The sequence below is a fragment of the Lipotes vexillifer genome, unplaced genomic scaffold (genome assembly GCF_000442215.2).
Source record: "Lipotes vexillifer unplaced genomic scaffold, Lipotes_vexillifer_v1.1 scaffold500, whole genome shotgun sequence".
NCBI classification, from domain to species: domain Eukaryota; kingdom Metazoa; phylum Chordata; class Mammalia; order Artiodactyla; family Lipotidae; genus Lipotes; species Lipotes vexillifer.
Genome location: NW_006778765.1, coordinates 532,675 through 557,867, shown reverse-complemented (window position 1 = coordinate 557,867; position 25,193 = coordinate 532,675). Strand labels below are relative to the sequence as shown.

Below are 25,193 nucleotides of genomic sequence, written 5' to 3'. Positions count from 1 at the left end.
GAAGAGTGAAGTGAGCACCTTACTTCACTGCAGACACCAGCACAAGACCAGCCAGTGCCAGGTGAACCCCTGCAGCCCCAGGCAAGCTCTCATGGAACCAAACGCTGGCCTGCCCCATCGCCAGCCACAGGCTCACTGTAGTGCCAGGCTAGTTCCCATGGACCAAATGCCAGGCCAGCCTCCATGGATCCAGCCTCCAGGTGGGCAACCACAGACCACGGTCCCAGCTCCCACCCTGTGCCACACCAGTCCCTGTCAACCTGACCTCTAGGCCTACCCCATGCACCCAGGCTTCCAGCCCCAATCTGTGCCAAGCTGACCCCTATGGACCTAACTTCCAGGCCCAACCCTGTGCCAAGCCAGGTCCCAGCCTCCCCATGGATCCAACCTTGAAGTCAGAACACACAGACCCAGGCTCCTGGTCTGCCGTAGCACCAAGCCAACCCCCACGGCACCAGCCCCCAGACTAGCTCCCACGGCCAAGGCTCTAGGGCTTCCCCAACACCACAAGAGACCCTACAGCCTTGGGGGCCCCTCCAGCACCAGAAAACACCAGACCCTGTAGCCCCAGGGTCCAGTGAAACCAGCACACAGGCCTGGCCTGCCGCAGTAGATCTTGGCACTGGGCCAAGGCTCCAGGACTGCCACCACTGATTAAGGCCCTAGGCTCATCATAACAGCACTCTAGCTCTCACACACCAACACCACAGTCCCAGACACTGAGCATGACTCTGTGGTCTCAGGTATCAAGCCTGCCCATACTGCACCCCAGTACCAGGCTAGTCCCTACAGGCTCAGGATTAAGCCAATTCATGTGTAATCAGGCACTGGGCTAAACCCGGTGCCAGACGGGCCTGGGAAGACTCAGGCTCAAGGCCCACTTGGGTCAGTGCCCATGCATCCAGGAAAGAGGAGACATTACAAATGATACCAAAGAAATAGAGAATCACAAGAGACTATAGTGAACATTTGTAAGCCAACAATTTAGAAAACCTAGAAGAAATGCATAAGTTCCTAAAATCATACAACCTTCCAAGACTGAATTATGAAGAAACAGATCAACAGATTCAATGCAATTCTATCAAAATACTAATGGGGGGCTTCCCTGGTGGCACAGTGGTTAAGAATCCACCTGCCAATGCAGGAGACACGGGTTCAAGCCCTGGTCCAGGAAGATCCCACTTGCCACGGAGCAACTAAGCCCATGCACAACTACTGAGCCTACGCTCTAGAGCCCGTGAGCCACAACTACTGAGCCCACATGCCACAACTACTGAAGCCCGTGTGCCTAGAGCCCGTGCTCCTCAACAAGAGAAGCCACCGCAATCAGAAGCCTGCGCACCGCAACTAAAGAGTACCCCCCACTTGCCGCAACTAGAGAAAGCCTGAACACAGCAACGAAGACCCAACACAGCCAAAAATAAATAAATTTATTTTTAAAAAAATACTAATGGTCTTTTTTCATTTTTCACAGAAATAGAAAAAAAATCCTAAAATTCATATGGAACCACAAAAGATGGTGGTCAGAGCAATCTGGACAGAGGGGGAAAAAATCCCCACCAAAGTTGTAGGCATCACACTATCTGATTTCAAAATATACTATAAACCTTAATCAAAACAGCATGGTACTGTCATAAAAAGAGACATACAGACCAGTGTCTATGATGACCAGAAATAAGTCTACAGATTTATGGTCTTCTACAAAGGTGTCAAGAATGCACAATGGGGAAAATACAGTCTCTTAAAAAAAAAATGGCATTTGAGAAAACTACTTTTCTACCTAGAAAGAATGAATTGAACCCTCATCTCACTCCATCTACAAAAATAAACTTAAAATGGATTAAAGACTTAAATTTAAGACTTGAAACCATAACACTATTAGAAGAAAACATGGGGGAAAAGCTTGTTGACACTGGCCTGGGTAATGCTTTTTTTATATATGACATCAAAAGCAAAAATAGATACGTGGGACTAAAACTAAAAAGCTTCCGCAGCAAAGGAAACAATCAACAGAACGAAGAGACAATCTACACAATGGGAGAAAATATCTGCAACCCACACATCTGAAAACAGGTTAATATCCAAAATATATAAGGAACTCAACTCATAGTAAGAAAAGAAATAATCTGATTTTAAAATGGGCAAGACGTGAATAGACATTTCTCAAAATTAGACATAAATATGGCCAACAGATATATGAAAAAGTGCTCAACATCACTAATCATCAGGGAAATGCGAGTCAAAACAACGATATATCACCTCATTGATATTCAATGCATTGAACTATAGTTCTATTTCTTTAAAAAATTTTTTTAAAATTTTTTGCTGTGTTGGGTCTTTGTTGCTGCACGTGGGCTTTCTCTAGTTGTGGAGAACAGGGGCTACTCTTCATTGCAGTGCGCGGGCTTCTTGCGGTGGCTTCTCTTATTGCAGATCATGGGCTCCAGGCATGCGGGCCCAGTAGTTGTGGCTCGCAGGCTCTAGAGCGTAGGCTCAGTAGTTGTGGAGCACGGGCTTAGTTGCTCTGAGGCAGGGAGAATCTTCCTGGACCAGGGATCGAACCTGTATCCACTGCATTGGCAGGCAGATTCTCATCCACTGTGCCACCAGGAAGTCCCTGTAGATCTATTTCTTCATGATGCAGTCTTGAAAGGGTGTATGCTTTTAGGAACTTATCCATTTCTTCTAGGTTGTCTAAACTGTTAGCTTACAAATGTTATGTAACTAGAATGGTTATTATCAAAGTCAGAAGATAACAAATGTTGGTGAGGATGTGGAGAAAAGGGAACCCTTGTACACTGTTGGTGGGAATGCAAATTGGTAAAGTCATTATGGAAAACAGCATGCAGATTCCTCAAAAAACTAAAAACAGAACTACCATAAGATCCAGCAATCCCACTTATGGGTATATACCCAAAGAAAATGAAATCAGGACCTTAAAGAGATAGCTGCACTCCCTTGTTCATTGCAGCATTATTCACAATAGTGACACCCAAGTGTCCACCAATGGATGAATGGATAAAAAAAGATGTGATATATATAATTATATAATGGATATATATTAATGCTTATATAATATATATATAATGGAATATTATTCAGCCATGAGAAAGAAGGAATTACTGCCATTTGCAACAACGTGGATAAAGGCAGAGGGCATTATGCTAAATGAAATAAGCCCCAGGCAGAGAAAGACAAATACTGTATGACCTCATTTATATGTGGAATTAAAAAAAAAAAAGTAGAACTTACAGAAGCAGAGAGTAGAACAACAGTTATCAGGGGCTGGGGAAATGGGGAGATGTTGGTCAAAGGGTACAAAGTTGCAGTTATCTAGGATGAATAAGCCTAGAGACCTAATGCACAGGCATGATGACTATACTTAATACTACTACCTTGATTACTGGAAATATGCTTAAGAGAGTAGATTTTGGGGGCACTCATCACACACACAAAAATGGTAACTATGTGAGGAGAAGGTGACATGTTAATTAGCTTGACTCTAGTATTCATTTCACTATGCATATTGTGTATCAAATCATCATGTTGTACACCTTAAATTATATATAATCTTTATTTAAAATATATAAATAAATGGAAAAAACTGACCATATCTGTGTGGTCAATTGTTGTCTTTGTTCAGTTCCAGTGATGTACATGTCTTTTCTTTCATCAATACCACACTATCTTTTTTTTTTTTTTTGGCCATGGCTCTCGGGCCCATCCGCGCTGCGGCATGTGGGATCTTCCCGGCCCGGGGCACAAACCTATGTCCCCTGCATCGGCAGGCGGACTCTCAACCACTGCACCACCAGGGAAGCCCCCAATACCACACTATCTTGATCGCTATACACTGATTATCTCTCCATTTATTTAGGTCTTCTTTAATTTCTTTCAGCAATGGTTTGTAGTTTTAGTGGACAGGTGTTACACATATTTCATTAAACTGACCTAATGCTAGCCAAACATGCTTCACAGTTTCTAAGCATATCTTGCATTTGGGCGGCAGGAGGGTAGTTCTGTTCATAATAGGATGTGAGTGTATGTAAGACAGAAACAGTGCAGTTTTAACATTCTGTTCCCATACTAGTATCCCAATATTCTTATTCTATTAACACAATTCCCCTACAATGATACAAAAGTAATCTAAGAACCGTGATAAATCATTTCTCCTGCAAACAAATACTTTCAAGCACACTGAAATGAAAGTTTACTTCACAAAGAAAACTGAGCTGACTGGAAAAGGCAGTAAAATAAAATGAAATGATATCAACTACTTAAGGTTATCTTTTCTATGCTATTATGTCTTCTTGGAGTCTATTAAGATTTCAAACTATAGAATATGTCTCGTATTAAGATTAAAATGATCAAATGACTGAAATTTCAACTTGAAAGAAAAAGTACATTTTAAAATATGCATTTTTATATAAACAATTCAAAAATCAATTTTACCATTTCAATGGATACAGACAGTAGTGAAGGCAAGCCCCCATTTTACAGAAAATTAAAATCAGTAAATTAGAAGTAGTGAGAATCAATCATTTAATTAGTAAATTCACTGTTCTTTCAGTGACATCTCATCAGTCAACGAGGTCTGTGTTTGGCTGCATTTAACACATATGATGAAAGGAGGTAACAAAAACAAGGATTATTTTTTCACATAAAAAATTCAAAAGTAAACAGTCCAGGGCTTCTACAGTGATCCTACAATATCAGCAATATCTTAAATACCTTCCATCTTTGTGCTCTGCCATCCTTGGAAGGTACTTTTTAACATAACCGTCATCTCTTGGTAATAAGATGGCAACTCTACCATATGCCAATACAGGAAGTCACTTATTACAAGAAAAACAATGGCTCATCCAGAAATCCCTTGTAGAAACTTTTGCATATAATTTATGGTCAGAAATGTATCACATGGCATCCCCTAACTTCAAGGGAGTCTGGAAAGATGGATACTTTAGCTGTACACAATGCCAACCTAAACAGTTCTGGCTCTTTTAACAAGGAAGAAAAGGAATCCAGCTACTGGATAGCCACAGGGTGCCTGCCAAAATATTCTTTCAGATTTTAAACCTAGCTAAAATAAAATACACTGAAAGTTATGCTCAGCTGAAAAAAAAAAGCCTTAAAATACTGATTTACAACATATTTTGAGAGAAAACCCTTTAAAAATATCATTTTGTTATATAAAAAATTATTTTTAAATGCAGCAAGAAAAAGAGTTTGCCAGTTTTAAAGACTGAAATTTGAAGAGTAAGATGGGATGGGGGCTAGGATATATTTGAAAAAATGTAGGACTAAAGCAAGTGGAACACTTGGTTTAGGAATGGACGCTTACAGTAGCAAATATCATTCTTACTAACAACAAAAATGAAATAACAAGTAAGCGTTCAAGCACTTAAAAAGTGTTCTAAGTTTTTTATATCATTTAAACAACATGGTAACCCTAGAAAGCAGATACCATTATCATCTCCTAGGAGGAAGCTAACAGGCACAAAATCACGCAGCTACCGAGTTGTGGCATCTGAATTTGAACTCAGGAAGTCTCTCTCCAGAGCCTATGCATTCAGTCTCTCTGCTGAATTCCTCTTATACTCACCCTAAACATATGATGATGTAAGCACATATGTTCTTAATGTTTGTCAAATCAATATTCTTGAGACAAACATAAAAATGAATTTTATATCTTCTGTTCTTTAGGTGGGGCCTCAATATGAAATGCTGCCTTCCATTTACAGACTTAATCTTCCAAAGATTAAAAGACACTATTCAGCAGAATTTAGAGAACTGTGCCTTATTTCTAATAAAATCTAGAAATTATTCATTTTTAGGATTCCTGAAAAAAATTTTTTAAACTCTTATAGCAATACAAAGTAGAACTGTTATAAAGCATATCATCTTCAGTAACTACGTTCTAGTCGAAATATGTTTAATAGCTTTCTATAACATGAAAATATTGCTGTACTAAGTTATATTCTATCACAAAGGAAAAAGTAAACTACAGGGTAAGCTTCATTATAGACATCCAATTAAATAAAGGTGAGTTTTTAATAGAAAAGCAAAATTTCTAATGTTACCCTAAAATAGTACAAACAAATGATTAAACCTACTTAGCTACAATTATAAAATCCTTCAGTTACACACATGAAGGAAAATTCATAGTCCAAGATTAATGCAAGTACACATGCCTTTTCTATTTAGTTTTTACTGTCATCTTAATAGACACTATAATTGGATGTTAAACCCTATCATGGAAAATGGAAACCCTATCATGGAAAATGGAAACAGTTTTTTGATGAAGATTTCTTAGTTGTTGGAAATTTCGCTTTTTCTCATTTCTGTAGTAACTCTAGAGATGAAGAATAAGGATAATTCTGGGTAGTAAGTTTCTTTTCTAGCTTTATGGGCCTCAATTGTTATCTTGGCAAAAGGAGAAAGGTATCTTCTGTATATGACTTCTAATGTGCTTTTGGTTTAAAAAAAAGAAGTACTGTAGCATAAATATCTATTTAAAATTTGGCAGTCTTGCTTTTGACAGGAATGAGTAATGATGTCATTGTTTTCCACAAATGATGGTTCTCAGATAATCTTTTTCACATCAAAATAAGATTACTGGATGAGGAGATTATGGTTTTAACTGCCTCAGAGAGATGAGAATTTTTCTACCCTGGCTCAAGTATACATATACTCTTATCCAAATACCCCATTATGCAAATGAAGTCCATTTCATTCAGTCTATTTATTCCCCTATGTATAGATAGTTCTTAAGTGACAAATTGCGACATCAGTTATGCATATCTGGAGAGATATATAGTTCATATCAAAAACTGAATAATGCAATTAACACTGATTGAGTACTTGAAGCTTTATATGCAATTTTATTCAATCTCTCACAACGCTTTGAAATAATTCTCTGTGCTATAAATGGGTATTATTATAAAGCTAAGACCTAACAAGAAGACTAACATAGAAGGTGAAAAACCAAGATCTGAGCCTAGGTCCAAAGCCCCTTCCCTAGAATTTAACATACACTTGCTGATGCTATGATAAAAGTTAAACACAGAAAATTAGGTAGTGTCATCTCTTACCTTAAGCTCTTGTATACACATATTATTCACTTAACATTGGTAGTATTATTTCACAATATCATTATTATTTTGATGAAAGCTTTAGGTTATTTTTTTCCTAACAATCAAAATAATATATATTCACAATTCAAGATGTTGAAAACAAAGATTAGAAAAAGAAGACATCTAACATCTTAACCCCTCAATTAATCTCCATTAATATATTGGTGAATTTTCTTCATTTTTTCCCCAAATATGTTTTCAGAATATAGATGAAGTTACACGTTATAATTTTGCATAAATTCACTTTAGTATGTAACATACTATTTAAATTTTTCTAACAGCTCTTTAGATGTAAACACCAGCTTATCTGTGTCTTACTTGGACTACAGTTGGCACATTCAGGAAAGTAAATTTGTTTGCTATTGCAAATAATGCTTTAATGGAAATATTTATGAGACTGCAATTCAACCCATTCCCATATTTAACTTTATCTTAAAACAAATTCCCAGAATTAGAATTACTAGGATCTGAAGAATCTGAAGGCTTTTCCCAAACTATTTTTCAAATGTGCCAACAAAAACTTGATATCAACCAGCAAAGTGGATATGGAGGTATTCATTTCAGCAAAAATTCAATGGCAGAGGATAATTTCCACTTTCTTACTTGTTAATTTGAAGGAGAATTTATTACTTCATTGATTTACTTTCCATGTCCTTGATTGTTTGTAAGACTGAATATTTCCCTAATGTAATGCTTTATGAATGGCTTGTTTTATCCTTTGCTGAATATCTGCAGTGTTTTTACTGGTTTTCTTATTGACTTGTATACACTCTATTTACAGAAAGATATTAATCTTTATAGTCACATATGTTGAGACTTGTTTCTCATAGTTTGCTGTCTTTTATTTAAATTATTTTCCTTTTGTTTTCAAAATCAGATAAATTAGACTTTAGACATTGTTAACCTAGATTCATTCGGGCTCTTAAGTATACTTCTCAGAGGACAGCCAGGTAATTAACTGCCTCTTAGTAAAGTTAGATCAAGAAAAGAACTATAAGGTTTGAAATTAAGTAGGGAAAACAAAGGGAGAATGTTTGGCTTTCTGATTTTAGTAACATTACAGATTTTTATTCTCTTCTTGTAGAAAGTCATTTGGAAAAGACTTGTATTCATTTGTTTTGAATTCAATTGGCTACATGTCTGACCTCCTACCTGCATAAAAGAATAAGAACAATCATTTGACATGTATGATATTAACAACAGATTAAAAAGAATTAACCAGAAACACTGCAGTTTGTTAAAATGGCAAAGAAAGGCAACATTCCATTCATCAAAAAGTGAATTTAAAAACTGTAATGGCAATTTCAAATTTGGGGTATAAAGTATAAAAATCACGATTTGCAGTAGTCCTCTTTCCACTACAGCCTTTCACTTTCAAGTTTTTCCATCTCTCTGGAAAATTGGTAAGCAAATATATAAGCCTTAAAGCACACCTAAAAGATTTTTCAAATGTTAAGTGTTCTAAACTACTGCATCAAATAGCAGCTCTAGTTTATCCAGAACATTTCTGAATAAGATGAGCTGTTGTAAAAGAAGACATCGTATCTGTATGATTTTAACTTTTAGGTACAATATATTTACCCTCACAAATGCATGTCAAGTTACCAAAACATATCAAAGGCAAGCTTGGGTGATTCTAATGATTCTTACCAACAACTTCATTACTTTTTCATGTTTTACCTAAAATTCACTTCTCCACATATATTAAAGTGTTGGTGAAGGCATTATTCCACTATTTCACAAATAAATTTGGCAGAAAAGAAAAACACAACAGAACTTTACAGGAAAATAATTTTCACAGTTGCTGTGACAAAGATTGCTAGTGGTCCCTCAGTATTCATTCTCCACTTTTTTGACAGTCATACAATGCCTGATTTGGGGCTAGTATCTGGCTATCTTAAATAAAGACCAATTCTCAGCCTCTTTCTCAGCTAGAGGTTACCCTGTGATTGAGTTTTGACCAACAGGAAGTAGGCAAGAAATGCTCTGAGCAACTTCCAAGAACTATCCTTTAAAGAAAAGAGCATGCCTTTTTTCTTTCTCTTCCTCTTTCCTACAGCTGGCATGCAGATGTGCTACTAGAGCTAGGCATTTGGGGCTACAAAGCTGAAGCACTATAATGAGGAAGATAGAGCAGGAGGACAGAATGAGCCTGAGTCCTTTATGATGGTAGAGCTGCCATACCAAATCCAGACTGTCTGTGCCTACTTGAAAAAGAAATAAAGGTCTATTTTGTTTAAGGGACAATTATTTTACAATTTTGGAGGGGGTGCTGTTGCCACATAATCTTCATTCTAATAAATGAAACTACCATTTCAGAAGATGATAATAAGTAACTACTAAAATCACCATAAATTGTATGCGAGATATATCAATATTAAAAGAATTTAATTCAGAAGATAAATAATGAGTTATTAAGAGCCCTGGAGTCTAATGAACTTAGATTTGGGGTCTGGCTGAACATTTACTATTTATATGACTTTGGGCACATTCCTTATCCTTTCTAAGGATCAGTTTCTAATCAGTAATATGATGAGAATAATAGTAATTGTAGTGATAAAATGAGGTAATGTTATGTAAAAAGTGAAGCACAGGCACAAGGTAAGCACTCAAAATAAGTGGTGCTGGGAAAACTGGACAGCTATATGTGAAAGAATGAAACTAGAACACTCCCTAACATTGTACACAAAAATAAACTCAAAATGGATTAAAGACCTAAATGTAAGGCTGGACACTATAAAACTCTGAGAGGAAAATATAGGCAGAACACTCTTGGACATAACCCACAGCAAGATCTTTTTTGATCCACCTCCTACAGTAATGAAAACAAAAACAAAAATAAACAAATGGAATCTAATTAAACTTAAAAGTTTTTACACAGCAAAGGAAACCATGAACAAAACAAAAAGACAGCCCTCAGAATGGGAGAAAAGATGCATTAATTTCAATTACCCTAATGGCTAATTATATGGAAAATCTTTTCATGTTCTTATTGACTCTCCATATATCCTCCTTGAGGAAGTGTCTATTCAAGTCATCTGCCCATTTTCTAACTAGTTAGAAATTACTGCTAGAATTACTGTTCAGTTTAGAAAGTTCTTTATATATTCTACATACAAGTTTTTTGACAGATATGTGATTTGAAAATATTTTCTTCCAGTCTATGACTTATCTTTTCATCCTTTAACAGGGTCATTCAAGAGCAAAATTTTTTTTTTTGATGAAGTCAAATTTATCAACCTTTACTTTTATGGACTATTCCTTTAGTGTCATGCTTAAGAACTCTTCACCTAATTGCAGGTCATGAAGATTTTCTCCTATATGTTCTCCTAAAATTTTTATAGTTTTATGTTTAACATTTAGGTCTATGATGTATAACGGATGAGGTTTAAGTCAAGTTTTTTGTTTTTGCCTCTGAATGTCCAACTACTCCACCTAACCATTTGTTGACAGGAGCATCTTTCCTCTGTTTAATTCCTTTTGCACCTTTGCCACAAATCAGTTGCCCTTACTTGACTGAATCTACATCTGAACTCTCTATCCTGTTCCCTTAATCTATAATCTGTGTCTATCCCTCTGCCAATACCACTCCATCTTGATTACTGTAGCTATAGTAAGCTTTAAAATTTGGTAACATGATTCCTCTAACTTTATTCTTCTTTTGTATTCCCTTATAAATTTTAGAATCACCTTCTCTATATTTACGAAATATCCTGCTAGGACTGTTTCAAGAATTAAATATACATATCAATCTGGGTAGAACAGACATTTTTAATATTTGAGTCTTCCAACCCATGAACATGTCATGTCTGTCCCTTTATTTATTGTCTTCTTTGCTTTTGTTCATTAGCATTTTTGTGGTTTTCAGCATATAGAAATTGTATGTTTTGTTGGATTTATACCTAAATGCTTCATTTTTGAGCAATTGTAAACGGAGTATGTTTTAAAATTTGGTTTCCAATTGTTCACTGCCAATATGTGGCAATATGATTGAGAGGGAGAGAGAGAGAGAGAGAGAGAGAGAGAGAGAGAGAGAGAGAGAGAGAGAGAGAGAGAGAGTTTGTGCGTGTATTTTGACCTGATATCCTGCAACTGAAAACTTACTTATTTTCAAAACTATCTTTTATAAACTCTACTGTTTGTGGATGCCTTGGGATTTGCTAGGTAGCCAATCATATCGTCTGCGAATACGAACAGCTTTATGTTTTCATTCTAATCTGCATGTGTCTTCCTTCCTTTACTTGCCTTACTGCATTGGTTAAGTATTCTACTACTAAGTTGAATTGGCTTGTTGAGAGCAGACATCCTTACCTTATTCCCCAAAGAAGACTATTATCATTAAGTATGATGTTTGCTGTACATTTTAATAAATGCCCTTTATCAGGGTGAGAAAGTCCCCTTATATTCCTAGTTTGCTAAGAGTTTTTATCATGAAAGTTGAATTTTCTCAAATGCTTTTTCTTAATCAATTGATACGATATGGTGGTTTTTCATCTTTAGATTGTTGGTAGAATTCCCCACTAGAACCATCTGTGCCTGGACATTTCTTTTTTTAGAAGGATTTTCATTATAAATTCAATTACTTTAATAGCTGTCAGATATTCAGATTATCTATTTTGTCTTGGATGAGTTTTGATAATATGTGGTTTTCAAGGATTTGTTCTATTCCTCTAAACTGTCATTTACGTGTACAAAGTTGTTTATAGTATTCTCTTATTACCCATTTAATATCTGTGGTATCTATAGTGATATCTTTTTCTTTACTCCTAATATATTGATAATTACTATTTTCTCTCATTTTGCTAAATGTTTATCAATTTTATTGATATTTTCAAAAACTGGCTTTTGGTGTGATTGGTTTTTCCTCTACTGTTTTTCTATTTTTAATTTCATTAATTTCTGCTATTTTTTTTCCCTTCATTCTGCTTGCTTAAATTTAGATTCTTTTTATGTTGTTACCTTTTGACCCCCTTCATCCATTTCTCCGACTCCCCACTTCTGGCAACCACCAACCTGTCTCTCTTATCTATACCTATGTGCTTCCTTTTTTTTTTCTTTTTTTAAGGTTTCACATATAAGAGAGATCATATTCATATGATATTTATCTTTGTCTTTCTCCGCCTAACTTAAATTCGTGAAGTAGGAGCTGCATTTGACATGTTTTTCTGTTATATGCACTTAATGCTATAAACGTCTCTCTCGGCACTGCTTTAGCTGCATCCTACAGATTTTAATATGTTATATTTTCATTTACATTCAGTTTTAATATACTTTTTTATTTCTCTTGAGACTTTCTCTTTGATACATGGATTATTTAGGAGTGGCTTCTTTAATTTCTAAGTGCTTCAATATTTTTCTGTAATCTTTCTGTTATCGATTTCTAGGCTGTCTCCATTATGGTCAGAATACCCTTTGTATGATATGAATTATTACAAATTTGTTAACAGCTGTTCTATGACCTAAGATATTGTCACTCTTGGTGAATGTCCCATGTATGCTTGAAAACAATCTTTATTCTGATTTCACTGGGTGGAATGTTCTAAAAATTTCCATTCGATCCTGATGGTTGACGGCACTGTTCAGTTCTTCCCTATCCTTGATAATTTTTAGTAGTTATATCCTTTAGTAAGCGAAGGGGTTATAAATCCCCAAGTATAATATCTGATTTCTCTAGTTTCAACTATTTTCTCCACTCAGTCCTTTAAGGTTTTACTTCATTTATTTCCCAGCTCTGTTTTTTGGTGCATGCATACTTAAGACTGCTATGTCTTTTTGGTAAATTGATCTTTTTATCATTTTGTAATGCCCCTTTCTTCCTAGTAGTTTTCTTTATTCTGACATCAATTTTTTCTACTAAAGTAAGTTTATTTATTTTTATTTACATTTATTTAAGGAAGAGATAATTCATACTTAATATTACTATCTCTTTTCAATACAGCCATTCCAATTTTCTTCTGATTAGTGTTTGCATAGTATGTATTTTTCTATCTCCTAACCTCCCTGTGTCACTGCATATGAAGTGAGTTTCTTATAGACAAAACACAGTTCAGTCTTTTTTGATCAATTCTACCATTTCCTACCTCTTAATTATTCATATGTTAGGACTTAAGTCTGCCATTTTAGTACTTCTGTTTGTTCCCTCCATTTTACCTTCCTCTGTTTCCCCTTTCTTATGTTCCTATAGGTTACTTGAACATTTTTAGTACTCCATTTTGATTTATTTACAATAGTTTTATTATATCACCATATAATACTTTCTTTAACATCTTTATTGGAGTAAAATTGCTTTACAATGTTGTGTTATTCTCTGCTGTATAACAAAGTGAATCAGCTATATGTATACATATATCCCCATATCCCCTCCCTCTTGCATCTCCCTCCCACCCTCTTTATCCCACCCCTCTATGTGGTTGCAAAGCACCGAGCTGATCTCCCTGTGTTATGCGGCTGCTTCCCACTAGCTATCTATTTTACATTTGGTAGTGTATATATGTCAATGTCACTCTCTCACTTCGTCCCAGCTTACCCTTCCCTCTCCCCGTGTCCTCCAGTCCATTCTCTACGTCTGTGTCTTTATTCCTGTCCTGCCCCTAGGCTCTTCAGAACCATTTTTTTTTATTCCATATATATGTGTTAGCATACGATATTTGTTCTTCTCTTTCTGACTTATTTCACTCTGTATGACAGACTCTAGGTCCATCTACCTCACTACAAATAACTCAATTTCATTTCTTTTTATGGCTGAGTAATATTCCACTGTATATATGTGCCACAACTTCTTTATCCATTCATCTGTCGATGGACACATAGGTTGCTTCCATGTCCTGGCTATTATAAATAGTGCTGCAATGAACACTGTGGTACATGACTCTTTTTGAATTACCATATATTTTTAATGACTGCTCTAGAGATCACAATGTGTGTGTGTGTGTGTGTGTGTGTGTGTGTGTGTGTATGTAACTTACTATAGCCTGCTAGTATCAACATTTTACTACCCTGAGTGGAACACAAATACCTTGCCACAATTTATGTCCCTTTCCTTTCCCACTTTTGATACAGTTTTCTTAAATATAACCTCTATATACATTGAGAACCATGTAAATGTAGTAATTTTTGCTTTGTATCATCAGACAATTTTTTAAACTGAAGAGGATTTATTTATCCCTTCCATTGCTTTCTCCATTTCTAATATCCCAACTGTCCTTCCATTATCTCTTCCTTTGTGTCTGAAGAACTTCCTTCATAGTCATTATTTTACAACCAATTTTCTGCCAACAAATTTTCCTAGCTTTCTTTCATCTGACAATGTGTTTATTTCTCTTTCATTCCTTAAGTATATTTTTCCTGGATACACAATTCTGGGGTGACATCAGGTTTTTTTTTTTTTTAGCACTTCCTCTGTTTTCCACAATTTCTGATAGGAAATCTGTTGTCGTTTCAAATTGCCCTTTCCCTAATAGCAACATTTGGTTTCCCTTTCAAGATTTTTTCTTTGGCTTTAATTTTCAAAAGTTTAACTATAATGGGTCCAGGTATGGATTTCTTTAGGTTTATTGTGTTGGAAGTTTACTCAGCTTCTTGAATCTGTAGAATTACGTCTTTTGCAAATCTGGTAAGATTTAAGCCAATATTTCTTCAAATATTTTTTAAATTCCACATCCTGTCCTCTCTGTCTAGTACTCTGATGCCTCAAATGTTATACCTTTTGTTATTGTACCACAGGTCTCTGAGTCTAAGTTCACTTTTTCAATTTCTCTCCATTATTCAGACTACATAATTTCTACTGATCCATCTTGAAGTTCACTAACTCTTTCCTCTGTCCTTTCCATTCTGCTATTTAGCCTAACCAGTAATTTTTAAATTTTGATTATTGTATTTTTCAGTTCTAAGATTTTCATTTGATTCTTTATATTTTCTACTTATTTGCTGCAGTTTCTTATGTTTTCATTTGTTTCAAGAGAATTCATAATTGCTCACTGGAGCAGTTTTACAAAAGCTGCTTTAAAATCCTTATTGATGATTCCAACATTTGTGTCATTTCAAAGTTAGCCTCTGTTGATTGCCTTTTCTTGTTAGAGTTGAGTTTTTCCTGATTTTTTCATATGACAAGTAATTTGGGGTTGTAGGCTGGACATTTTAAGTACTATACTATCACACTCTAATTCCTACTTAAATCTTTTATTTTAGTGAATGGTCAACCTGTTTAGATTCTGAATGTGATCGCAGGCTCACTTTTGCGGACTGTGATTCAAATGTCAATTTAGTTTATAAAGTCTCTCCAGTACTCCTCGGTTTTCTCTGTTTACATGTTACCTATATGACAGAACTCCACTCCCCATTATCCTCAGCATGGGCTTGAGTGGGGAGAAGCACTGCCTCATTTCAGCAGAGCAGGCATAGAAAATAGGGTAATATGCAGGGGAGTGGGGAGTTGTGAAAGTCAATGTACTACCCACAGGCTCAGTTGGGGAGGGTACCACCTTATTACTGCAAGGGGAGTGGAAATCAAAAGCTCCAACCACAGGCTCCTCTGTGGAGGAATGCTTCTTCCTTACTTCAGAGCATGGAAGAAAGTCGAGTTCTGCCTCAGAACTCTGCAGGGTAAGGGCACCATCTTGTTAATGCTGTGTAGTTGTGAAAGCCAGGGTCTCACCCACAGGCTCTGCTGAAGAGAGTTGCCACCTTGTAAATTCTGGTGGGGTGGAAGTCAGTCCTCCCTACAGGCCCTGCTGAGGAAGGGGACTGCCTCATTACTTAGCAGGGAAGAGGAGAAGTCAGAGTTTGACCCACAAGCTCCACTGGAGGGGGACATCTCCTTGTTACTGCAGGTGGGGGAAGGGTGTGTGTGAGACAAAGCTCTGGTCTGCTGCTGTAATGCCTGTTTGAATGTGAGGGGGTATAGATTTTATTGTGATGTTCTCCTAGAGAATGGATGGGATAGGTTAGGATGTTTCTATCTTGCTGGGCCATCCTTTAGCTAGAGAGAACAGGCTTTCCTTGGCGCTATTTTTTTGTCTGCACTCATTAGCATTTCCAGGTTGTAGTCTTCTCTACAACCCAGGCCAAGATATATGGGAGGCAAGAAAAATAGACAATCAGGGAACTCACTCAATCCTTGAGTCTCAAGGTCCTTAGATAGTCTACCTTCTTTTCCCTAACTTTCAGAGTTTTCCGGTAGGGTAGTTCATGAGTTTTGTCCAGGATTTTTGTGATTAGTAGGAGAAAAATAGAATGTGTTTACTCCATCTTGTTCAGAACCCAAACCCTGCCACTTATTTTCAGTCCATATTTTTTGTGTTCTATCACCCTCTACTCTCTAAGTTTCCAGAGGATATGAACTGAGGTTTTATTAACCTAGTAATTGCTGGCTTGGCAAAAAGTATCATATATGACATATCCTTTAAGCTTATTAGCTGTAAGAAAGTGTTGATACAGCTTCTTGGTCTTTACCCACCATTAGGTTCACAATGTAACTCTGAAGTTTGTTCATTCATTTAATAAAGACCTGTTTTGTGAAAGCTTCTGGGGATACAGCAATGAGTAAGACAGCTAAAATCCTTGGTGTTATGGAGCTTACATTCTAGTGACTGGAATAGGATGGAGAGAACTGCAGGTATATGAATAATGTGTTCTCTTCAGGTTGGAGAAAACTCAAGTCTACTATGTTTCAGTTAATATTAGGAACATACATTTGAAAAACTCGATATTCAGAAATCTATAAATTTGCAACTGGCACAAGTACAATAATTTTTTCACTTGGTACAATTAACTTTAATGATCTAGTAAACTAGTTATAAAATACTTACCACATAGAGTTGTTTCCACAGACTGGCCCATTCTTGCAGAGTTGCTGTAACTTCAGTCACAATAGAATCTTCAAGTGGAACCACAGTTTCATACTGCCTAGAACCAGAGCCACAACAAACAGTCCCATTATCTTTGATAAAATACCAGAATACTGTCTACTGACCTTTTCAACACATGTAAATCAAATTTAAATTCATGCAAATATAAAGAGAGGTATATCTAATTGAATACATATTGTTTAGCAGTAATATACTGCAATAATATAAGTGAACTGAATTAATGTAAACAAGTTTCCTCAACTTGTCCATTGAGGAATTCTGGGTCTGGTAGAGGAACTTTGATCCTGGAAACAGAAAGGTACTAGGTTTCTCTCCAACTACCTTGTAAGCAACATCCATTATGGTGCCAGTCCCTGTGCTAATTGCCAAGGATTTATCAGTGAACAAAAATGGACAGCGTCCCTATCTTCATAGAGCTCCTATTGTGGATAGGGAATTAGACAAATAATCACAACAGATATGGATAGCGATGAATCTAAGAAAGAAACCAAATTGTACTATCAGAGATTTTAGCTATGGGACACAACTAAAGAAGAGAAGATCAGTGAAGTCTTCTCTGAAGAAATGGCAATGCCCAAAAGATGCAAAAAGGTCACGACAGAAAAGTTTGTTGGGAGGGAGAGGTGTGGTGTCACCTGCAGAGCAAACAATATACAAGAAGTCACTGAGATGGTAAAGAATTTCACATATCTAAGAACTTAAAGAAGACTGGTATGACTGAGGCCAGCTCTCACAGGGCCTTTTCAAATGATACTAAAGATACAAGACCTTTTTTTAAATTAATTTTTATTGGAGCATAGTTGCTTTACAAAGTCGTGTTAGTTTCCACTGTACAGCAAAGTGAATCACCTATACATATACATATATCCCCTCTTTTTTGGGTTTCCTTCCCATTTAGGTCACCACAGGGCATTGAGAATGAATGAGACGATACTGAAAGGTTGTTCAAAGTAAGGGCATGACTTGATAATATTTTTATAATGTCTATGCCACTTTTGAGAGTTAACGAAATATTTTCTGGGACCAAAGATTTTATATACTGATATGCTGAGGTGGATGGAACCTATACTCCAATTTGTTAGCCAAAGAGAACATCATCCACTTGCAAGTAACAAAGGAAAATTCATTTCACAAATTAGCATTAAGTATCATTTCTCTACACAGCTGACAAACCACCACTGTGTTCAAAGGTGACAGTGTATTAATATGCAGCATCAATGAATATAAGTTACTTGATTATGCTATACGGCTTTCTTTTTTATTTTCTGTGATTTATTCCAGCAGATTACAAAAATCATCTTGGAATGATGCCAGAGCACTATCCATATTCATCTAATTTATAAGGTGAATATTCAGTGCAAGGCTGAGATTTAAACTTGACACTATGGAAATAGAGAGACATGGGAGATGCTGTAAGAGTGTTGTGTTTTAGTAACATTAAAGCAGAAATGCTGTATAGGATAAACTGGAATAAAATTTCTTGAAAGTTTCACCTACTGGGTCTCCAGCTACTTTAATCACTGAGATCTATGGGAAAATTACATTGTTCCTATTTTAAAGTTCTAAAACTTTGGACTTACCTCAATTTATACTAACCCAAGTCTATACTAATACTGACGTATTTTTCTTAGTCTATAATATATAATCAGTATCCTGAAAATTCTTAAAATTCAGATACAGTGTTATTTATAAATACACTGTTCCACAGACCAAGTAGAATGTAGTTAGAACACTAAGAAAAATAACCAAACAAAGTGAATTAATAAGCACATTTCCAAAGAAATTCTGGATTCATGCAGAGTAAAGCGTTTGTTAGAGGCCTGAACCAAGATGGCGGAGTAGAAGGACGTGCTCTCACTCCCTCTTGTGAGAACACCAGAATCACAATTAGCTGCTGGACAATCATCAACAAGAAGACACTGGAACTCAACAAAAAAGATACCCCACATCCAAAGACAAAGGAGAAGACACAGTGAGATGGTAGGAGGAGCGCAATCACAGCAAAATCAAATCTCATAACTGCTGGGTGGGTGACTCACAGACTGGAGAACACTTATACCACAGAAGTCCACCCACTGGAGTGAAGGTTCTGAGCCCCACGTCAGGCTTCCCAACCTGGGGGTCTGGCAACGGGAGGAGGAATTCCTAGAGAATCAGACTTTGAAGGCTAGTGTGACTTGATTGCAGGACTTCGACAGGACTGGGGGAAACAGACACTCCACTCTTGGAGGGCACACACCAAGTAGTGTGCACACTGAGACCCAGGGGAAGGAGCAGTGAATCCAGGGGAGACTGAACCACACCTACCTGCTAGTGTTGGAGGGTCTCCTGCAGAGGTGGGGGGTGTCTGTGGCTCACCGTGGGGACAAGATAACTGGCAGCAGAAGTTCTGGGAAGTACTCCTTGGTGTGAGCCCTCCCAGAGTCTGCCATTAGCCCCACCAAAGAGCACAGGTACGCTCCAGTGCTGGGTTGCCTCAGGCCAAACAACCAACAGGGAAGGAACCCAGCCCCACCCATCAGCAGTCAAGTGGATTCAAGTTTTACTGAGCTCTGTCCACCAGAGCAACACCCAGCTCTACCCACCACCAGTCCCTCCCATCAGGAAACCTGCACAAGCCTCTTAGATAGCCTCATCCACCACAGGGCAGACAGCATAAGCAAGAAGAATTACAATCCGGCAGCCTGTGGAACGAAAACCACATTAACAGAAACATAGACAACATGAAAAGGCAGAGGGCTATGTACCAGATGAAGGAACAAGAAAAAACCCCAGATCACAACAAAATGAAGTGGAGATAGGCAACCTTCCAGAAAAAAAATTCAGAATAATGATAGTGAAGATGATCCAGGACCTCGGAAAAACGATGGAGGCAAAGATCGAGAAGATGCAAGAAATGTTTAACAAAGACCTAGAAGAATTAAAGAACAAACAAACAGAGATGAACAATACAATAACTGAAATGAAAACTACACTAGAAGGAATCAATAGCAGAATAACTGAGGCAGAAAAACAGATAAGTGACCTGGAAGACAGAATGGTGGAATTCACTGCTGCAGAACAGAATAAAGAAAACAGAATGAAAGGAAATGAAGACAGCCTAAGAGACCTCTGGGACAACATTAAACGCAACAAAATTCGCATTATAGTGGTGCCAGAAGCAGAAGAGAGAGACAAAGACCCGAGAAAATATTTGAAAAGGTTAGTCGAAAACTTCCCTAACATGGGAAAGGAAATAGCCACCCAAGTCCAGGAAGTGCAGTGAGTCCCGTACAGGACAAACCCAAGGAGAAACACGCCGAGACACACACTAATCAAACTGGCAAAAATTAAAGACAAAGAAAAATTATTAAAAGCAATAAGGGAAAAATGACAAATAACATACAATGGAACTCCCATAAGGTTAACAGTTGATTTCTCAGCAGAAACTCTACAAGCCAGCAGGAAGTGGCATGATATACTTAAAGTGATGAAAGGGAAGAACCTACAACCAAGATTACTCCACCTGGCAAGGATCTCATTCAGATTCGATGGAGAAATCAAAAGCTTTACAGAAGAGCAAAAGCTAAGAGAATTCAGCACCACCAAACCAGCTCTACAACAAATGCTAAAGGAACTTCTCTAAGTGGGAAACACAAGAGAAGAAAAGCACGGACAAAAACAAACCCAAAACAATTAACACAATGGTCATAGGAACATACATATCAATATGTGAATGGATTAAATGCTCCAACCAAAGGACACGGGTTGGCTGAATGGATACAAAAACAAGACCTATATATATGCTGTCTACCAGAGACCCACTTAAGACCTAGGGACACATATAGACTGAAAGTGAGGGGATGGAAAAAGATATTCCATGCAAATGGAAATCAAAAGAAAGCTGGAGTAGCAATACTCATAACAGATAAAATAGACTTTAAAATAAAGAATGTTACAAGAGACAAGGAAGGACACTACATGGTGATCAACAGATCAATCCAAGAAGAAGATATAACAATTATAAATATATATGCACCCAACATAGGAGCACCTCAATACATAAGGTAACAGCTATAAAAGAGGAAATGGACAGTAACACAATAATAGTGGGGGACTTTAACACTTCACTTACACCAATGGACAGATCATCCAAAATGAAAATAAATAAGGAAACAGAAGCTTTAAATGACACAATAGACCAGATAGATTTAATTGATATTTATAGGACATTCCATCCAAAAACAGCACATTACACTTTCTTCTCAAGTGTGCACGGAACATTCTCCAGGATAGATCACATCTTGGGTCACAAATCAAGCCTCAGTAAATTTAAGAAAACTGAAATCATATCAAGCATCTTTTCCAACCACAACGTTATGAGATTAGAAATGAACTACAGGGGAAAAAACGTAAAAAACACAAACACATGGAGGCTAAACACTATGTTACTAAATAACCAAGAGATCACTGAAGAAATCAAAAAAGAAATCAAAATATACCTAGAGACAGATGACAATGAAAACACGACAATGCAAAACCTATGGGTGCAGCAAAAGCAGTTCTAAGAGGGAAGTTTATAGCTATATAAGCCTACCTCAAGAAACAAGAAAAGGGCTTCCCTGGTGGCGCAGTGGTTGAGAATCTGCCTGCCAATGCAGGGGACACGGGTTCGAGCCCTGGTCTGGGAAGATCCCACATGCCGCCTAGCAACTAGGCCCGTGAGCCACAACGACTGAGCCTGCGCATCTGGAGCCTGTGCTCTGCAACAAAAGAGGCCGTGATAGTGAGAGGCCCGTGCACCGCAATGAAGATTGGCCCCCACTTGCTGCAACTAGAGAAAGCCCTCGCAAAGAAACGAAGACCAAACACAGCCAAATATAAAAATTAATTAATTTTTTAAAAAGAGCAAGAAAAATCTCAAATAAATAATATAACCTTACACCTAAAGGAACTAGAGAAAGAAGAACAAACAAAACCCAAACTTAGCAGAAGGAAAGAAATCATAAAGATCAGAGCAGAAATAAATGAAATAGAAACAAAGAAAACAAGAGCAAATACCAATAAACCTAAAAGCTGGTTCTTTGAGAAGATAAACAACATTGATAAACCATTAGGCAGACTCATCAAGAAAAAGAGGGAGAGGACTCAAATCAATAAAATTAGAAATGAAAAAGGAGAAGTTACAACAGACACCGCAGATATACAAAGCATCCTAAGAGACTACTACAAGCAACTCTATGCCAACAAAATGGACAACCTGCAAGAAATGGACAAATTCTTAGAAAGGTACAGTATAACCTTCCACGACTGAACCAGGAAGAAATAGAAAATATGAACAGACCAATCACAAGTAATGAAATTGAAACTGTGATTAAAAATCTTCCAACAAACAAAAGTCCAGGACCAGATGGCTTCACAGGTGAATTCTATCAGACATTTAGAGAAGAGCTAACACCCATCCTTCTCAAACTCTTCCAAAAAACTGCAGAAGAAGGAACACTCCCAAACTCATTCTATGAGGCCACCATCACCCTCATACCAAAACCAGACAAAGATACTACAAAGAAAGAAAATTACAGACCAATATCACTGATGAATATAGATGCAAAACTCCTCAACAAAATACTAGCAAACAGAATCCAACAACACATTAAAAGGATCATACACCATGATCAAGTGGGATTTATCCCAGCGATGCAAGCATTCTTCAATATATGCAAATCAATCGATGTGATACACCGCATCAACAAATTGAAGAATGAAAACCATATGATCATCTCAATAGATGCGGAAAAAGGTTTTGACAAAATTCAACACCCATTTATGATAAAAACTCTCCAGAAAGTGGGCATAGAGGGAAACAACCTCAACATAATAAAGGCCATATACGACAAACCCACAGCAAACATCATTCTCAATGGTGAAAAACTGAAAGCATTTCCTCAAAGGTCAGGAACAAGACAAGGATGTCCACTCTCACTGCTATTATTCAACATAGTTTTGGAAGTCCTAGCCTCGGCAATCAGAAAAGAAAAAGAAATAAAAGAAATACAAATTGGAAAAGAAGAAGTAAAACTGCCACTGTTTGCAGATGACATGATACTATACATAGAGAATCCTAAAGATGCTACCAGAAAACTACTAGAGGTAATCAATGAATCTGGTAAAGTTGCAGGATACAAAATTAATGCACAGAAATCTCTTGCATTCCTATACACTAATGATGAAAAGTCTGAAAGAGAAATTAAGGAAACACTCCCATTTACCACTGCAACAAAAAGAATAAAATACCTAGGAATAAACCTACCTAGGGAGACAAAAGACCTGTATGCAGAAAACTATAAGACACTGATGAAAGAAATTAAAGATGATACCAACAGATGGAGAGATACACCATGTTCTTCGATTGGATGAATCAATATTGTGAAAATGACTATATTACCCAAAGTAATCTACAGATTCAATGCAATCCCTATCAAATTACCAATGGCATTTTTTATGGAACTAGAACAAAAAATCTTAAAATTTGTATGGAGACACAAAAGACCCCAAATAGCCAAAGCAGTCTTGAGGGAAAAAAACGGAGCTGGAGGAATCAGACTCCCTGACTTCAGACTATACTACAAAGCTACAGTAATCAAGACAATATGGTACTGGTGCAAAAACGGAAACAGAGATCAATGGAACAAGACAGAAAGCCCAGAGGTAAACCCACGCACCTATGGTCAACTAATCTATGACAAAGGAGGCAAGGATATACAATGGAGAAAAGACCGTCTCTTCAATAAGTGGTGCTGGGAAAACTGGACAGCTAATGTAAAAGAATGAAATTAGAACACTCCCTAACACCATACACAAAAATAAACTTAACATGGATTACAGACCTAAATGTAAGACCGGAAACTATAAAACTCTTAGAGAAAAACATAGGCAGAACACTCTTTGACATAAATCACAGCAAGATCTTTTTTGATCCACCTCCTAGAGTAATGGAAATAAAAACAAAAATAAACAAATGGGACCTAATGAAACTTCAAAGCTTTTGCACAGCAAAGGAAACCATAAACAAGACGAAAAGACAACCCTCAGAATGGCAGAAAATATTTGCAAACAAATCAATGGACAAAGGATTAATCTCCAAAATATATAAACAGCTCATGCAGCTCAATATTAAAAAAACAAACAACTCAATCCAAAAATGGGCAGAAGACCTAAATAGACATTTCCCCAAAGAAAACATACAGATGGCCAAGAAGCACATGAAAAGCTGCTCAACATCACTAATTATTAGAGAAATGCAAATCAAAACTACAATGAGGTATCACCTCACTCCAGTTAGAATGGGCTTCATCAGAAAATCTACAAACAACAAATGCTGGAGAGGGTGTGGAGGAAAGGGAACTCTCTTCCACTGTTGGTGGGAATGTAAACTGATACAGCCACTATGGAGAACAGTATGGAGGTTCCTTAAAAAACTAAAAATAGAATTACCATATGATCCAGCAATCCCACTGCTGGGCATATACCCAGAGAAAACCACAATTCAAAAAGACACATGCACCCCAATGTTCACTGCAGCACTACTTACAATAGCCCGGAGATGGAAACAACCTAAATGCCCATCGACAGACGAATGGATAAAGAAGATGCAGTACATATATACCATGGGATATTACTCAGCCATAAAAAGAAACAAAATTGGGTCATTTGTTGAGACGTGGATGGATCTAGAGACTGTCATACAGAGTGAAGTAAGTCAGAAAGAGAAAAACAAATATCGTATATTAACACATATATGTGGAACCTAGAAAAATGGTACAGATGAACCGGTTTGCAGGGCAGAAATTGAGATACAGATGTAGAGAGCAAACGTATGGACATCAAGGGGGGAAAGCCGCAGGTGGGGGGGGGGGGGGGTGATGAATTGGGCGATTGGGATTGACATGTATACACTGATGTGTATAAAACTGATGACTATAAGAACCTACTGTATAAAAAAAATAGAGAAAACCTATTTATTATGTTTATGGACATGCGTGCAATTTAAAAAAAATAAAACACTACTGTTACCTTGAAAAAAAACAAGAGTTTGTTAGAAATGAAATTTGGTAGTGAAAAGAGATGATCCTTTAATTCGATGTATATTGCACAGAAATGTAGCTGAGAGCATGATCATTAGGGTAAGATAACTTGGCCTCAATTCCTACTTTCC

At 37.0% G+C, this 25,193-nt stretch overlaps 1 protein-coding gene across 1 annotated transcript in view; it reads right to left on the bottom strand.

Annotated features, from left to right (window-relative positions):
* Window positions 1-25,193, bottom strand: part of DOCK3 (dedicator of cytokinesis 3) — a 391,142-nt gene that overhangs the window by 271,591 nt on the left and 94,358 nt on the right. The window contains exon 5 of the mRNA XM_007451883.1: window positions 16,940-17,036. Within this exon, the coding sequence (XP_007451945.1) occupies window positions 16,940-17,036 (97 nt within the window). The remainder of the gene's footprint in view (window positions 1-16,939; window positions 17,037-25,193) is intronic.